This window comes from Gekko japonicus, unplaced genomic scaffold (genome assembly GCF_001447785.1).
Source record: "Gekko japonicus isolate JY-2015 unplaced genomic scaffold, Gekko_japonicus_V1.1 scaffold557, whole genome shotgun sequence".
NCBI lineage: Eukaryota > Metazoa > Chordata > Lepidosauria > Squamata > Gekkonidae > Gekko > Gekko japonicus.
The window spans coordinates 902,823-903,146 of record NW_015175986.1 but is presented as its reverse complement, the minus strand read 5'-3'; the positions used below and the strand labels follow the sequence as shown (position 1 = coordinate 903,146).

Genomic DNA, 324 nt, shown 5'->3' with positions numbered 1-324 from the left:
CCAGCCCCCGAGAGCCCCCCCACACACACACTCACACACCTGCATGTAGCTGGTGAACATGACACAGACGGACATCATCTTGGAGAAGATCTTCAGCAGCTCCGGGTTGGTCAGCATGCAGTCCTTCAGGCAGTTGTCCAGGAAGCTGGTGTGGTGGCTCAAGACATCGTCAATGTTGGAGGCCTGCGGGACACGCAGCAGAGAGAGGAAGAAAGGAAGGAAGAAACGGGTCTGGCTCCCCAGTGGCTCCTGGATGAGCCCACCGCAGCAGCAGAAGTCACGTGTGAGGACAGCACAGGGTGGCCCCCCGCCCCCCCGGCTGAG

General features: G+C 60.8%; 1 protein-coding gene across 1 annotated transcript in view; it reads right to left on the bottom strand.

Annotated features, from left to right (window-relative positions):
• The window catches only part of TUBGCP2 (tubulin gamma complex associated protein 2), a 17,478-nt gene that overhangs the window by 2,723 nt on the left and 14,431 nt on the right, over positions 1-324 (bottom strand). The window contains 1 exon segment of the mRNA XM_015426308.1: positions 40-235. Within this exon segment, the coding sequence (XP_015281794.1) occupies positions 40-235 (196 nt within the window).